Source organism: Photinus pyralis, unplaced genomic scaffold (assembly GCF_008802855.1).
Source record: "Photinus pyralis isolate 1611_PpyrPB1 unplaced genomic scaffold, Ppyr1.3 Ppyr1.4_LG1, whole genome shotgun sequence".
Taxonomy (NCBI): Eukaryota; Metazoa; Arthropoda; class Insecta; order Coleoptera; family Lampyridae; genus Photinus; species Photinus pyralis.
Window position 1 is genome coordinate 48,500,796 of NW_022170249.1, and position 13,728 is coordinate 48,514,523.

Genomic DNA, 13,728 nt, shown 5'->3' on the forward strand with positions numbered 1-13,728 from the left:
AGCACTCTAATTGCAAGTGTTAATACTTTACGTGATTCTAACAGAAATGAGGCTATGCTATATTAACTCAAACAAAAGCCAATATGCAACTTAGTAAGTTTGTGACTATATAAATCGCTCCCAAATGCAGATGAACAACTAAAGTCAACGACATAGGATGCAGAAGGCAAAAGAGAAATAAAAGCATTGCATGGAACACCAAGGACGGGAGAAAGTACGGGAAGAGGATAAATGAAGGTGTAATTAGAATTGGCAAAGAGTGCATAGGGTTCAGCAACTGGCCAAGAATACAGAAACCTTGGATAACAATAACAATAGTAAATAAGATTGAGGAAAGCTAAACATTCAAGGGCTGCCGAAGGAAGAAGGAAGATTGTAAATAAATTTCAATCAACGATAAAACTTAACACTGAACAAAGAAACGGATAAAGCAAGAGCAACATGGTTTGAAAAATAATGTAGGGAAATCGAAGAACTGGAGAAATTAGGTAGACATGATTTAGTAGTAGTAACGATCGGCGAAATATATTTGGAAAAAGGAAAGACCTTCTGTGTAACTTTTGTTCTTTTTAAATGCCTTCGATTGGGTAAATTGGAAATACTAAAGAGAAAAGGTGTCAACTGGAGAGAAAGACGACGAAACACGAAAAATAGTAAAAAAAATCAGGAATGGCTGTAAAAAGGCGGATTGGTGTGATATCAGAAAGGGAGTTAGACAGGGATGCTATTTATCACCAACTCTGTTCAATTTATATGTAGAAGAAATGGCGGAAATATATTGGAAAAGGAGAAAATATCGTATGGATATCGAATGGAAGTGGAATGTTAGTATGCGATTTGCGGATGATATGATTGTATTTGCTGAGAGTGAAAAAGAGCTTGAGATATTGTTGAAAAAGAACAAAATAAAAATTATGAAAGTGGAAGTATTTAGGTACAGGTTTGGAAAAGCGAAAGAGACCAAGATAGAGATGGCGAGACAAGTATTTAATATGATGAGGGTTTTACGCAGTAAGATGGAAGTACAGTATGGAGTGTTCTTACGTGCGGTAGTAAAACGTGAACAGCAGTAAAAAGAGATCAGGAAAGGTTGGAAGCTTTTGAAATGTGAATGTGGAGAAGAATGATGAACATCAAATGGACTGCCGAGATAAGTAATAAATATTAAGTAAAATTGGAGAGCAAAGGTGCATGTTAAAGATCATAAAGCGAAGAAAAATGAACTGGATTGGACATGCACTAAGAAAGAACTGTTTGTGGAAGCAAGTAATCGAGGGAACTGTTCAGGTAGAAAGGAAAAGAGGAGGAAGAAGAAGGAAATGGGTTGACGATCTATAGACTAGAAAAGATATGATGTATAGATATTGATATCATAATTTAAACCTAAAAGATTTTTAACTTGAATTATGATATTTTGATAAATTTGCCATGTCCATGTCCACAAAACAGAAATAGTTCAAAAAACCTTCGGGTTAGGTATGTGGTGACATAAATTTCCTATAAATTGAGGTACTATTATACAAATGACTAAAAGCTAGGGTAGAACTTAGTGTCGGTCAACTTTCGGTATAATCGAGAGTCGTGCAGTTTTTCAGAACGTTATTCGCATTAATCTTTTATATAATAATATCGTGGGATTTTCTAGTTGTTTGAAAAGAATTAAAGAGATAATTAAATTTTGAAACTTTGAGGCTGCCTTCATTTTATGACAGGAGTATAAAGGAAAAATTACTTTTTTCCAATAACCCACTAAACAAATGCAAATGTCCATTATTCATCTGGAATTCGAAACAAGAATTTTGCAATAACGGCCAATGCGTACAGAGGCAAACTTAGTAACGATTTGTACCTGTGCACGAAGCACATCGTAACCCTGTGATTAATGAACGTGTTTTATATTTCCAAAATAAAATCGTTTTTCGAATGCGAATCTAAAAAGTTAGAGTAACTGTGGTGGAGATGATTTATTGCCGTGCCCAACTAAAGAGAAAATGTGAAAATCATGCAATTATTGTAATGAAAGTACGAAAAATTGAGGTTGAACTTCTGTTTATACGAGTAGCTTAATATTGAATTTCGTATAGTAGAAATATAGATGTTTCTAGACAAAAGAAGGGATTATTGAATTTCCTTTTTGTGTATTTGATGTTAATAAACCGATATTGCTTTTTAGGGTTTGCATAAAGGTTTAGACGTCGGGCTTTCATCCGATAAAAACAACAGCCACAATTCCCCATGCATATGTACGAAACTAACGAAAATGGATTAAAATGTTTCCTTTTCAAACATAAAGTTTGCCATGCAATTGCGGTTAGTGCAGATCTTTGCCTCGCTGGGATCTTGAAATATGCACATCATCCCATATAATCATATGCATTTAGCGACACTGACTGTCAAGTTGCAACGTTGACAAAACATACATTATAATACCCTTCGCGTTGAAAGGGAATGCTAAAGGCATAGAAAAAGAGTAATACGAGTAGAAATACGATATTTCTTCAGCCTTTATGAACTCTACCATAGAGGAAATACTTTACTCTATGACTCTACTCAAAATACGTTTTGCATAAAAGCAATTTCATCAAATTGTGGTCCCATATTCTCTATCAGCGATGGAAGTGTATATATTGGACCTGGTTAGCAGAGCAGATAATTAAAAAAAGCAAAAAAAAACGAATATGATTTCTTTAAGGGCTGTAATGTGTTTCAAGCATACTTTTAGGTAATTCTTCAGAAATTCATCATAGATTTTTTTTTATATTTTTAGCTATCGACTTTTCCGGTGTATTTGATAGTGTCTTCGGAGATTCTCACTAAAGATGCTTCAGAGAATCCGCTAACTTCCATAGAGATTCATCGTCAGTTGTTCTGGGCTCCTTCAGAAGCTGGTTTTCAATGTTTCTTTAGAAGCATTTCAAAGAATAATATTTAGAATTCAGAGACACTCAATAAAGTTTCTGTAGAAGCTGGCTTAAAAGTAGTGTTACAAAATGTTTCATTAATTCTTGGCTCAATTTTCATATATTTTTCAGAAATTGTTCAGAACTTGCCCAGAGGCTCTTCAGAGATCTATAAAAAATTCTTCAGATTTTTCACAGATGCTACAGGCATTCGTACATTTTTCGGGGATTATTTAAAACAGATAGTCTTTAAAGGTTCCTCAGAATCTCTGGAAGACATTTTAAAACATTCGTGAGAGATTTTTAGAAATTATCCAAGAATTCATCGAACACACTTAATAGAGTGCTTTTTGATCCTTCAGAAGCTTCAGTGACGGTCACTGTGGGAAGATTATACTCGACTAATTATAATAAAAAGGTTCGGAAGCACTCGAAATTAATAACGTGACTTTATATTTTTTTAATAACTACGAGAAAATCAATTAATATAACATGCCGCCCCTCAAAATGCGACCACCGGGAGCATTTGATGGAGTTAGCAAATCTCGGAGGAGGGTGTGGGCAATTATGTTTGACATTGGCAGATGTGGTTGTGGGGTTGACATTTGTATTTAGATCCACCAGCTTTTTGGGTCTGGTTTTTGCTTGTAAATTGATTTGGAAGCTGCAAAGATAGCCGTGGGCATGGGGGTTGATCTATAATAATAATAATAATAATAATATCTATTTCTTTAACAATTGTTTTACAATTATAGAAGCGTCAGGTACAATACATATCACAGATTAAATAGGATCAAATGAGTTATGGGACTCTTGTATAAATTCTTTAATGTTGTAAAATGCCCTCTTTTGTAAGGAACACTTGACTAGTTTCTTAAATTTTTGTATTCCAATTCTCGTAATATTTAATGGAAGTAAATTAAATAACTTAGTTCCCATATAATAGGGAGATTTTTCAAAGAAGGCATGGCAATGCTTCATCGGCAGAATCTTGTGCTTTTCTCTTGTATCGTGGCTATGTGTATCGCCGCATTTTGGCAAGTTATGTTTGTACTGGTGCATAAAGCATAGAATTTTGTATATGTAAATACATGGTAGTGGCAAGATTTTATTTACAATAAAGATATTTCTACGTGACTCTGTTGGTTTGAGTTTAAAAATTAAACGTATAACTCGTTTTTGCAAAACAAAGAGTCTGTGGGTCTTCGAACTCGCTCCCCAGCAGATGATATTATAGCTTAAATGGGAATACACCATAGCATAGTAAATGTTAAGCAGGTTTTTTGCATCGAAACGATTCCTAAGTTGGGCTATTAGATAGTATGATTTATTTAGCTTTGAACAAGTGTATTCAATGTGTTCATCCCAGCGCAAATGATAATCTAATTTCACTCCTAGGTATGTAGTCGATTTTGAGCCGAAAATGTCATTATTGCTAACCTTTAGGGTAAAGATATCCTGTCCGTTTTCGGTGGGTTTCATATTCATAACAATGGTCTTATCTGAATTGATGTGCAACTTATAATTGTTACACCATTCTAAAAATTTTTGGATCACAAGCCTTAATTTTTCTTGCGCTTGATTGTAGTTCTTTGCGTTAACAACAATAGCCGTGTCATCCGCGTACATGAAAGTTACTCCATTTTTAATATACCTGGGCAAGTCATTATTAAATAAAAGGAAAACGATAGGCCCTAGATTACTGCCTTGGGGTGTTCCAATATTGAGCGTATATTCATTGGAGTACGTATTGTTGAATTTAACGACAGACTTCCGATTTGACAAGAAAGAAAGTAGAAGATCATGAATGGGATTTCTTTAACAATTGTTTCAATTTTTCTGATAATAAATTTAGATTAATGCAGTCAAATGCTTTTCTAATATCGAAGTATACCACAAAGCATTCTTCGTTTTGATCTAGTTTATTGTTGATATGTTGTACTAGCTGTATTGTGGCTAATTCGGTTGACGATCCTGATCGAAACCCATACTGTTTGTTATATATCACATCATATTTTTCTAGGAATGTAGTTAGTCTGTTACAGATGCACTTTTCAAATATTTTGGAAAATGAACTAAGTAACGAGATTCCTCTATAGTTTGACACCTGTTTCTTGTCCCCTTTTTTGTGGATTGGTATCACACAAGACTTTTTTAGTCTAAGTCCTGCTCCAGCGTTGTTGGACTTGTTGGATCCCATGTTGAGTATCTAGGGGTAGTTGGGAGAGTTTCAGGGCGCGGAAGTAGTCTTTCCAATGGAGTTTCCAATGCCGAAACTGAGGAATTGTGAGGTTATCTGGTAAGGCAAGCCTTTGAAGCAGGAGAGACTTCACTGATGGGATGTGAATTGGGGTCGATGCAGTACTAAGGAAGAATTTTGCTGATTTAGAGCCTAAGTGAAGGCACGGATGGGTTCCTGTGGGTTCACATCTTGTAATAATCGAGGAGGGATCACTGCCGTGTTGGTGCGTAATGTGCCATGTGGGAACCTTATATAGTTTTTAATTATATTAAGAAGAATCGGAAGCACTCGAAATTAATAATGTGACTATCTTTTTAATAACTTCTTTAATACAGTCCAACTGATTTTCTTTTTCAAACAACTACTTCAATTAATATCACAGTCACAGAATCTGTCGGTCTTAGAGCTCCCGGTAAAATGTTTGAGATACTTTCTGGAGGCTTTTTAGAAGTTCGGGTATGATTTTTTGGAGATTACCTCTGGAAAGAACGATTTTGATGATATTCTCTAGGAACATTGCAGATTGGTTTGCCATTGAGAATTGGGTAGGAGGTTAGATGCTAAACCCAAGGGGATTTGAGTGTGAATTCTGGTTCAAAGAGTGTAATGGGTAGAGTTAGTATAGTACAGCAGTCTCTGCTAATACCGTATACACTTAAAACCTATGTCTCTTCAAGGAATCTTTAGGTATGGTTTTGAGAAAAGGTTCTTGCAGTGGTATAAAGATCGTTTATAAGTTGTTTAAGGATTATTTTCAAAATTCTCCAGATTATTATATGAAATACAGAGTTTCAAGATATCTTTCAAAGATTTTAAGACATTATTGAGTGACTAAAAGATGACATAAACACTCTTGAGACACACCTCAAAAATTTTCTTCTATAATGCACAATTTGTCTTTCACGCAAAATAAGTACGAAATTAAAGTTCGAAAACATCCAGTAAACAACAAAATCTTCTGCTGTCGCTACGTTCAAATCTAAATATCGAAGTAAGTTTCAAGTAGAAAACGGATAGAGTCGCAATTTCCAATGTAGATCCAGAGAGAGGTTGCGTATTGTAAAGCAAACGCAAGTTAGGCATTCCATTAAGATAACTTGGTTACACCCCACCTATGAACGTCTGTATCTATGGAAACGCGAAGAAAAGGAAATCTGTAATTGACCCCTCATAGCTCTATTAATCAAATTCAGTGTAACTATTCTAATGGGTTAATTTTTGTTTTGGTCTATTTACTATTTTCTCATTTCATTTTTATTGCCCCATTATTTTGTAAAAAAGGTAACGCCTCATAGAGTTCAGAACTGAAACGATTCGCTTTTCGCTGCACGTGTCTCACCTCACCTGCTCGCTAAAAACCAATTATACGGGAAAAAAATGTTTTACGTCGCACTTACAATCCCAGACTCTAACAATGCAAAAAAAAGGCTATTTTAGTAACATCGTGTGAATCGAAGTAAATAAATTTCCTTACTTTAAAAGGAAGGTAATAACACAGTAGATATTTTATTTTTGACAACGCACGTTTCCTTTTTAAATTTTTGCAAATGTAACAGCCAAACATTCAAGTATGATGTCGTATTAAATGCAGATTTTCGGTTTTATTATTGCACGAGAACATCTCCAGAATACCGGAAAAGATCGTAACCATTTCCCTGAAAACGTAAACGCCATTTCGTTTTTATGCATTAAATTTGTAATGTAGAGCTTTACATTTACATTTGTTGTATCATTTTTGGCTATAAAACTATGGAATATCAGAAACTACTATCTTTCTTTTATATAAACTATTATTTTGCTGTATTCAGAGCTTAATAATATCAATATGTAACCACTACTCAACGCCCAAGATGATAAAAGATATACATGCCAACTTAAACCATTCGCGAGCTTCATTTACCCTCTTATGCTACACGGCTGGAGAGGGAGGAGTAGATCTACTCGTGTCCGAATGCGGGAAAAAATACGCGCCCCGATATGTACAAAGAATGGACACGTAGAGTGGCACTAACAGCGTTAATCGCCAACACGGAAAATGAGAGACTCCATTCTGGATATTACGTTACCAAGTGCGGGCGCATTAAATAACTGGATGATTGAAAACGAATCAACGAAATTATCCCGTAGCATAGGAGAGTGCTGATGTAACGTTCGTCCCAAAAAATTTCTAAATCGGACAAAACTAGAAAGCCGTAAAAAAACAAGGCAATACAGGAAACCTGTTAGCGATGTTGATGGTTTCACACAGGCAGCGATTCGAAACTCCATCTATGACATGATCTAACACAGTAAGTAAAAACGCACGTTGAATGGTTGAATGTAGATAGGCGTTTATGTCAACTGTGCAAAGATTAAATTATATTAAATTAACATTTGTGTAGATATTAAGCAATGGTATCGCTCGCCCTATAAGCTCCGGCAAGAGAGGGAGGGGGGGAGGGGGATACCTTACCCTTATAGATAATAGATTCAGGCGGAGGTGCGAAGGTCAATTTAACTAAAAAAAATCGCTGTGCCTTATGAAGCAGTCCAAGCTTAATCAGTTTTCATGCAAGTTACAAGTCGTTGCTTCAGCATAACGTTGAGGTTCTAATTATGCGACAATTAAAATATGTGATCACTTTCAGTATTATTCAGTAGCAATTCAGACAGAGAAAGGTACAGGCTTTTTAATTCTGAACCGAACCCAATTTTGTCCTTCTAGAGGTCTAGATTTCAACAAATCCATCAATTTTTAATGGGGAATATAATTTAAATAATGCCGTAGTTAACGTCTGCTCATTTCAAGTCTAAAACTAAAAGCAATCAAAGAAACTACATCGTTGTGTTTAGAATTTAACAAAGTTCAACGAAACAGTATCATTATCATCTGAAATAGAATCACGTTTGCACTGAAAGAGATTATAACATAAAATTACATTCGAGAAAATGAAAGGAACAGGTTTCCAATTAAGCATAGAGAAATCAATAGGAGTTTCTTAATTAAAAATACGTCCAGCATAAAAAGAAGCATCGAGTTGTTAACCTTAATGATTTATGCTGTAGAACCTTTTGCTCTTTTGTTTATATTGACTTATTAATACTTGTAAGACAAACGACATAGGGTGGTAAAGTTATGTTACGCAATGTGTACTTCCAAAAATCAAAAATGAATTTACATGAACTCCTAGTTTCCGATATATACTAAACAGCTTTTCTTCCAATTGTGTAATTATAAGTAAAGTACACTTTTGGTACAATAACAATATTGTTAATTTTGGCGAAGAGGTATGGTTGTCAGTGGAAGATCGGGCAGGGACAAGTCGCCGTCGCCGAGTCGCCGTGGCCGACTGGCCGTTGGCAACTCGCCGTCGGGCAATCTCGCCATCGGTCAACTTGCCGTCGGTTAACTCGCCGTCACCGGAAACAAAATAAAGATTTTTTTTAAAATATTTAAATCTAACACTTAGATGTCTATAACTGCAATCAGTTTAGTCATATAATATTATTTAGCAATCTCGTTTCATCATTGGAATGCTGTAGTTATTTGCAGTGTTGTGTAACCTTTAATTCTGGATCTAGATAGAGATCCAGATACATTTAAAAATCATGATTTGATCCAGATCTAAGAGTCCCCCAAAACGATCTAAATCCTTTTATCGTATGCAAAATAGCAAGAAAAATTGTACCTAAACCGTTGTGAAAAAGACCTTCCTTGAAAATTAATAACCGCCTACACCCTTTTAAGAATTCACAACAGTTGTAAATTATAATTGCACTTCGGTTTTCGTGCTTGGACACCGAAGTATGTTATCCTTTCTTTCTTCTAATGCTAACAGACTAATCCTTTACCTGTACCCGTCGTAAAATACACGGATTGATTGATTGATAGTGATATTTCGGAATATCTTAGGGGGTTAGCCCATAATTATGAAATATAAATGTATAATGTATAACCAAAAATATTTTTGTAATTTTAGAGTGTTTTGTTTGATAAGAACAAACTGATAGCACTTACAAACATTTAGTAGTATTTTTTTATTTATTCTCCTGACGGCGACTTGACCGACGGCGAGTTTGCCCGACGGCGAGTTTGTTCGACGGCCAGTCGGCGACGGCGAATCGCCAACGGCCAGTCGGCGACGGCGAGTTGTCCTAGACCCAACTGCAGGAAAACCTAATTCGGAGAAGCCGGTAAAATGCTCGGAACTGGTCTAAGGTAATTTCCATCTCCGCCACAGATGAAAAATTCACCTCAACCCAGGTTCGAACACCCAACCTCAGGATTTATAACCCAACGCTCTACCACTGAGCCATAAAGCCGGTATGTAGTTATAGTCCAGTCAAATAAGAAAAAATAAAAACATTAATTGGTAAAGATCTGAATTTTGGTAAACATGTTCATTAGTGTTCCCCATTGGACATACTAAAAGTCCCCGTCAAAATCTGTTGCGCTCGAGGCACCATCTTGGAAAAAAGGAGCACTTGTTCAGTTTCTTGCCTATATATCGGCAACAATTATTGACACGGAAAAATAGCTCAGATAAAAAATATAGTTTATTAAATTGCCCATAAAAAAGCACATTAACATTTTTTTGTATGTCCAATACTTTAGCTATAATCCGACATCGAATAGGGAATCAAGTATCCTGAGCTCTCGAAACAGGCGCGCAGATATTTTTTTACAACTTTTTACAAATCATTAAATTTATTGAAAATTGTGCCAGTATTTCTTATATATGAGAAGTCGTCGCACTCAAGCTTGGTATGAGACACGTTTAAAGGTTTCTCATAAAACTCTCTCTCTCTCTCTCTCAATAGAACTTTCATCTTCAATGTGAGCAGTTAAGCACTGAGTGTGGACTGGAAGCCTTCAGTGACCGAACAGGGTCAAGGAAATCGTGGACTCTCCTTCAACTCCACAGTTCGGGAGATTTTTCATATCCACAAACCTTCTGAACTTGCTGATTAATACGAAACGTGTGTTGCTGCGCCGCTGCAGCCGTAGGGGGTAACAGTGCGGTTAGATTCGGCTGACCCTTGTATGCGTATTTTCTGCAGGTCTGATAACGATGTCGGTTTAAATATCTCTCACTAGCAGGCACGTTGTATGCAGAGAACGGCGTTCTCCAGCTTCAGAAATCATTTCGTGGCCCCAACAATTTTAATCATTTTCGCTTACCTTTTTGAAAAAAAACATGATGTCGTATCATGAAACATTATGTCATTGCTAGAATGCTTTATCGCAAGACGATTCTGTTCATTTTTTGGTGCTTTTACAGCTTTCGGTGTAGCCATAAAAAAGACGGCCTCCTTCCTATAACTACGATGCGGGGCCTAAACGCTTTCTGACGCATTCAACGTGAGATTACAGCTAAAGTATGGGAGATACAAAAAAATGTAAATACTCTTTTTTATAGGGAATTTAGTAAACTATATTTTTCATGTAAACTATTTCTTCGTATCAGTAATAGTTGCCGAGACATGGGCAAAAAACTGGAAAAGTGTACCGTTTTTCCAAGATGGCGTCTCGAGCGCAACAGATTTTGACAGGGACTTTTAGTATGTTCAATAGAAAGTCCCAATAAATGTGTATACCAAAATTCAGATCTTTACCGAATTAATGTTTTTATTTGTCCAAAATTGCGCTAATTTGACTGGACTATTAAGTTTTCCTAAATACTTAGTTCAAAAGCATTTGTAAGGCAAGAGTTGTACCTACTTGACTCATCGATAAATGATGGTGGAGGATAATGTAATTTAAGTTGTGTATTTAATTGTAAAGTGTGAAATTGTGTGTTAAATTGTAGGGACAGGTGGTCGTTTGCGATAAGGAGTTTTTATCGGACGAAATTTAATTAGCACACGAGTTCTTATCGCTGTGCCTACATTTTACTAGGCACTTGAGAGATCAAAAAATCTGGTTATGTGGTAAGGGACATTACGAATGCTCTGCAGTGACATCAAAGGTTTCAACAAAGCTTTTACAGAAAAGCCACATTAAAATATTTCAATTGAAAAACACACACTCTACTAAACAAAACAGCAAAAACACAACATTGCTACTAGTTGGCCTGTGAAACGTAAAAAATACGTTTTTAAAAATGATTGTAATCGCTAATTACACATTTATTGACATTTCAAAGGCTCAACACGTTGAATTCTTAACGATAATGATTTCGCTTTCTTGCAACACAAAACATTTATTTTTACCTCCATCCGTACTGCTCCGCTGATCTAGCCTTTGTGATAAGTAAAGTTTTCTCGCCGTCTCTGTATAATAGAAAGTACTGTTAGTAAATGTTTTTTCTAATAAAATACATTCGGGGAAGAAACGTTGGAAAGAGTGCATGCAAAAGGAAGGTTATTTATAGAAGACGAAAGGAGAAAGAGAGCAACCCTTAATTATTAGTGCAACGCTATATTTACTACTAAGATTGTTCTATTTGTGCTCGAATATCGATTCGAATAACAATTTAACCGCATGAATAATACCTTTTGATTTGCCGAACATCGTTGAACGTTTCCACCACAAACTAGCAGATTATTGAATTGATGTTGTTGTAAAAGTAGAAAAATTCTTTTAAGTACAAAGTTAAATGTTTCACAATACTTGTCTAACGCCATTGTAAAAATCTTTCTAAAAGTTAATAATACGTTGCGTTCGCTTCATAATTTAGAAAACCCACCCCCTCATCACGACCGTGAGACCTACATTTGGAGGCGCTTCGCCACGGACACTTCCTGGGCCTCTTTCATTCTTAGTATAATAATAATAAAATAAGAGACGTCCTTCCTCACAAACTACGCTTCATATAACTATCGAATCAAAAGGTCGGAAGTAGATAACGTATAGAAAAAACGAAAACGAGTGTACACCTATTACGCAAATTGAGGTGTTCGTGAAACTTTTACAAAGATTTGGATTCATCAGTAAAATGAACACGACCGCTTCACCGTATTTCTTGAAGCGCGACAATTGCTATACAATTTCGCGAACACGTTTCTAATTTCATTAATAAATTCCATCCAATTATAAAGTTATTTGATGTTTAGAAAAAATCTCTAAAGCCATCCGACTTTCTTCGGTAAGTACAGGAGTAAATGAAATGGGATTTTCGCTCGTTTGTCCGTGTTAAAAAATTGCCTGATGTATAACAATAGTTATTTACATAAAAGTCCGGAAAATGACACATTACTGGCGAGAAAATATTGAAGTGCAAGGGGCCGAGTACTTTCATTTCCGAGTCAAGTAATGTCATTTTACTGACGAGTTTTGTATTAAATTTTACTCGAAATCGTATTTTATTATAAAATTTCAATGTTTATATAGAACTTTTGATTAATGTCAATCTGTCAGTAATGACAGGAGTCATTATAGACGTTTAGCAATGTCACAGATGCGTCCGGTAAAGTGACAAGTGGCAGGAAATGTAGTCTGATCTGTCATGGAAACTAAAATTTCCTGTAGAAAGTAGAAAGTAGACATGAAAATGAAGGTTTCAGGGTAGTAAAAGGAAAGGTATAAAAATAAAGAAAGAAAAGATTAGAAACAAAACAAAGTAAAGGAGTTATACGAAGGGACAGTAAGTGGGGAGGAGTAGAAGGAGAGGAGTCAAAGGTGTTTTGGACAGAACTTACGCACTCGGCCCAACATAGAGAAAATATTAACACAAAGCCAAAGTGGAGAAATCGTAATAGGAAGAAAGAAGATGCGTTCCCTGGGTGCAAGTAAAGGATATGACGTTAAGAATAGATAGAGACTGGGAAAGAGTGATACTATATGTGAAAGCATCGAAGATATGAGGAATGGGGAGGGGAAAGAAGGTAGAATGGAAGTGAGAAGCACAAGAGGATAGAAAAAGCTGAGCAACAAACGTGCAAAAAATAATGGTGAAAACGCACAAATACGGAAATTACGGAAAAAAGAAATGGCGATAAAAAGATTACTACAATTGTATTGGGCCTAAACAAAGGAACACCAAATTGTTTAGTGGAAGAAAAGATAAAAATGGAGACCTTATAAATAGAGATAGGGCACAAAGCGAAGTGATAGGAGAAGGGAAAGAAAAAAGAAAACTGATCAAGGAATGCCTGTCGACAAATAAGAACACAAATAGGAAACGGAGGGAACAAAAAAAAGTTACCCAGGAAAAAAAATCGATCAGTAGAGGTATAGAAGAGAGAAAGAGGGGAAAGTAAGGACTAAGAAATAACGAAAAAAAGAAGAAACGTAGAAACAAAAAATATAGAATTAATTCCGGATATTCCAAAGATTTAAGGGAAACATGTAGCTAGACGAGGTTCCGGTGTAGAAATGAAGAGAAAGGATGAACGATGGAAAGAAGAAAAAGTAAGGAAATGCGGATTATGTGTCGAGAAACACAAGAAAATTGAACATAAGAAATGGGAATATAAAGGACAGAAAAACCAAGAGAAGTAGGAAAGAAATCTTAGACGAGGAGGGAAAGTAGGGAGGCAACTAGATGAGGAAGATGTGAAATAAAGAAACAATCAATAATAATAACAATAATACATTAAATTTGTTGGTAATTCCTTAACCAAAACCATGACCAACAAAATCGTTCATTGGTGAAGCTTGTTTTG

The 13,728-nt window shown here is 35.7% G+C and overlaps 1 protein-coding gene across 1 annotated transcript in view; it reads right to left on the bottom strand.

The window, feature by feature from the left end:
- Positions 1-11,880, bottom strand: part of LOC116162150 — a 101,952-nt gene extending 90,072 nt beyond the window's left edge. Inside the window, exons 1-2 of the mRNA XM_031475698.1 lie at positions 11,837-11,880; positions 11,335-11,394 (exon numbers count right to left, since the gene is read on the bottom strand). Coding sequence (XP_031331558.1) covers positions 11,335-11,394; positions 11,837-11,880 — 104 coding nt within the window. The remainder of the gene's footprint in view (positions 1-11,334; positions 11,395-11,836) is intronic.
- Between the last annotated feature and the right edge of the window lie 1,848 nt (positions 11,881-13,728).